The 3,600-nt window shown below is 54.4% G+C and overlaps 1 protein-coding gene across 1 annotated transcript; it reads left to right on the top strand.

The window, feature by feature from the left end:
• The first annotated feature begins 413 nt into the window (after positions 1 to 413).
• On the top strand, positions 414 to 2,099 carry LOC123101512 (uncharacterized). The gene is made up of 2 exons (XM_044522929.1): positions 414 to 456; positions 1,177 to 2,099. The coding sequence occupies exons 1-2, from the start codon at positions 414 to 416 to the stop codon at positions 2,097 to 2,099; spliced, it is 966 nt and encodes a 321-aa protein (XP_044378864.1).
• Positions 2,100 to 3,600: the final 1,501 nt, after the last annotated feature.

Here is a 3,600-nt window from a genome sequence, read left to right as displayed (position 1 = left end):
GCATGTATGAGGGGCCGGTGCGACGCTCCGGTGGAACTGCTACCCCTAGGGCCCCCGTCCCGCCTAACCCTGGAGCGGTTGACCACGAGATCTTGCCCTTTGACTTTCCACGGATGATCTTTGAAAAGTGGACCTCTCCATCCGGTTGTGTCAGGTCAGCCCCGAGGGACACCTGGGAGCAACATCTGGGCCAAACCGACAGCTACATCCCCTCCGGGTAGACCCGATGCATCCGTTTCCCCCCTCCAGGTGCCGGCGGCGGCGCCATCCATTAGGGGGGCACTCCCCAGAGATGCGTGCCGCCTATTCGGACATGCCACAACACCACCCGGTTGTGGTAGGTCATCCCATAGAAACACTTGGGAGCAACGTCCCCTCCGTATAGACTCGATGCGGCTGTTTACCCCCTCCAGATGCCGGCGGCGGCGCCGTCCGTGAGAGGGGCACACCGCGAACGTGAGGCGGTCACACTCCGGAGACGGGTGTCGGGCGTTTGCAACCGCCACAAAACTTCTGTCGGCATAGCTGTTTTTGATTTTAATAAAATATAAGGACCTATATTGAAAAGAACATGACGGCCCATTATTAATGTGCTCGAAAAAAATACAAACTATATATATATATTCATAACCTATGGAAAAAATTACAAACTACATATATTTACATATAATACATAAAAAGCATAAAAACATATGTAAAAAAATGCATAAAAACATATGTAAACAAAGCATAAAAACATATGTAAAAAATTAACTATGCCGATGGCTTTGCCGTCGGCATAGAGACGGCAGGGTTTAGGTGGGCGCCGTGCCGCGGATCGGTGACGTGGTGCCTATGCCGACGGCTGCCGTCGGCATATCTACGTCGCTGATCGGTGACGTGGCGTGCAGAGATATGCCGACGGCCGCCCGTCCAGACCGTCGGCATAGGTTTGACGGCGTTAGCCGCTGGTCACGGGCGGGGTCGCCGGGCCCATAGGTATGCCGACGGCTGCTGTCGGCGTGTCTGCATCTAGGTCGACGGCTGTTCTGTGCCGACGGCTGCCGTCGGTGTAGATCAGGGTAGCCCGACGGCCTGGATAAGCCGACGGCAGTAGGTTGTCGGCATAGCTCCAAGTAGGCCGACGGCAGCCGTCGGCATAGATTTGGCCGTCGGCGTAGGACCATTTTCCGGTAGTGCGCTGCCGCAAGAATTCCCGAAGGGGATCCCCGCCGGCGGCCGAGATTGACGTCCTCCTGGACGATCTTCTCGAGCTGGTGTTCCTGCGCCTCCCCTCGCCTGCCAACCTCGTCCGCGCTGCGAGCACCTGCAAGCGCTGGCGCCGCATAATCGCGGGCGACGGTGGCGGCCTCCTCCGCCGGTACGGCACTCTCCACAGCGCATCCGACGACGTTGTCGGCCACTACTGCGTCGACGACTGCGACGGGTACCCGAACCCGCGTCGGCCTAGCCTTGACCCCGTGTTTGTCCCCTCCCCCTCCTCCTCTTCGCCGTGGGGTGTCGCCGCTCGGAATCTCGCGCTCGATTTCCTCCCGCGGGGGGAATTCGGAGATTCCCGCTGGGAACTCGCCGACATCCGGGGCGGCCTCCTGCTCGTCTTCGACAGGGTGCTGGTGCCACGCCTCCTCATCTGCGATCCCCTGAGGCGATGCTACAGGGAAATCCCTGGCTCGGCGTGGTTCCACGGCTGCCACCTGCTGGGTGCTTTCCTCCTCGACGGCGAGGACGCGGATGCGGGCATCAGCATGTCAAACTTCAGGGTGACGTGCGTGCTCTATCGCTTTCGGAACCGCACCGCCAGGGTCTGTGCCTTCTCGTCCGCCGCCGGCGGCTGGGCCTCCGCCGCCGGACGTAGCAGCATGTCAATCAGCCCGGACGTGGAGTTGGAGCCCATCCATTTTGCAGGGAGCGACGACGGGTCCGCCGACTGGACGGTCGGAGACAACATTCTTCTTTCTCTGGACAAGGACGCCGCCGAGCTCACCTGTTTTCTCGTGCTGAACGACGAGGAGTACGCCGCGCTCCGGGAGAAGCGCCACCCCACGGGGTACCCGTACCAGATGCCGTGGCCACCTACGATCCAAGCTTGCTTGCCCTAGCTGCATCAGTTGGCTGCGGATAGGCCATGGCGTCGTCCCAGGTTCTGAACCCATAGCACCATATCATATGTGTCTGTCTATAGGCATCAAGTGGCAAACAATTTCAGAAGTTCTATTGCGTTTGTTTGTAATCGTATACAAATTCAGTACATTGGATGGTTTGTTGTTGTTGTTTTGAACATTTATCTGTCCTTAAGAGTCATAAACTTCAAACTTGTTGTAGCTGTTTTCAACATTAGTCTCTCTCTTCTTCAGGTTACTTTCATAAAAGTGGAATTGCTTGTTTTAGAGAGAGGGTTTGCTGATGTAGTATTCGGGCTCGGGGGTTTCATATTCATAACACTGAACTTAGAACAATGACGGGAGAAACACTGACCAGAGGTTGCATAAGAAGTTGGATAGTTGGTGGTATAAATTCCTTTCTTGTGTGGGGAAATCGATTCTATTGTAGTGCAGCTTAAACAATATTGCATACTGTATGATGTCTCGGTTTGAAATTCCTGAAGCAGCTTTAAATAAAATGTGTTGTTTTAGGAGAAGGTAAGGTGGCAAGGTTGCAAAATTTATCTCATAGAAATCATCTAGTTAATTGGCCGTTCGTGTTCTATGCATATATTCTACCTATAAACCCTGATGCTCTACCCGGCCATACAAGCCATCTGAGAGCGCGAGCGATCTGTGGTCGTCCGATCTTTTTACTGTGGCTGTTTTTATCTCTGTGTCAGCTGCTCAGCCGTTCCTCCATTATCCATGCACGCGCTTGGGCTGGCGCTGGATGACTGGTGGGGTCGTTCTCCTGTGGGGCCAAGAGATAGTGACTGGTTTGACGTATGCGGACTGAGAGGTGTGGGGTAGATCGTGTTGCGATCCCTCTCGTCCTCGAGCCCCACATCCCCTCCTCGCATGCTCTCCACCACCACCACGCCTCCTCCTCCTCCTCCTCGCTTCTCTGCTCCTCCGCTCTCGAAACCTAAACGCATGGTTGCCACCGCCTCTGTTTTCTCTCTCTTCCCCCTAGATAACGTCCTCAATTTCTCCATCCTCTCTGCTGCGCGCCGGTGTTCCGGATCCAGCGCAAGTCACTGCACGATAGTCATGAAAGAGTAGGGGAGGATAGTGGTGAAGGAGGGACCAGCGAAGCCAGAGCTTCAGGGGGTGCTCGCGTCTCGGTGGAGTGGCGCTGTGGCGCTGCTCGTCAGCCGTCGCCACCATCCCCAATCTAGGCTGCTCATATGCGGTCTCCCGCCATCTTTCTCCCCCAGTTTTTTCCTTAGTACTATGGTAATGTGATTTCAATTTCTAAATTTATGGTTTTCCAGATCGAAGACACAGAAGAAGAGAAAGAATCTTGTGGAAGGGTTTGATGAAGAAGAACAAGTTGAATAATCTCTCTCTCTCTCTCTCTCTCTCTCTCTCTCTCACACACACACACACACACACATCCACGTTTGTTCCTGCATTTTAGTTTTGATGTTATGGTTTCTCAATTTATGATTTTCCA

Source organism: Triticum aestivum, chromosome 5A, assembly GCF_018294505.1.
Source record: "Triticum aestivum cultivar Chinese Spring chromosome 5A, IWGSC CS RefSeq v2.1, whole genome shotgun sequence".
Classification (NCBI taxonomy): domain Eukaryota; kingdom Viridiplantae; phylum Streptophyta; class Magnoliopsida; order Poales; family Poaceae; genus Triticum; species Triticum aestivum.
The sequence above is the reverse complement of the archived record's forward strand: the minus strand, read 5'-3'. Positions and strand labels throughout refer to the sequence as shown.

What these genes read in the sequence shown, in the direction of transcription:
- LOC123101512 (XM_044522929.1), top strand. Translation starts at nt 414, where the DNA reads ATGCCGGCGGCGGCGCCGTCCGTGAGAGGGGCACACCGCGAAC. An exon ending in GAGAGGGGCACACCGCGAAC is followed by an intron (nt 457 to 1,176) that starts GTGAGGCGGTCA and finishes ATTTTCCGGTAG; the next exon opens with TGCGCTGCCGCAAGAATTCC.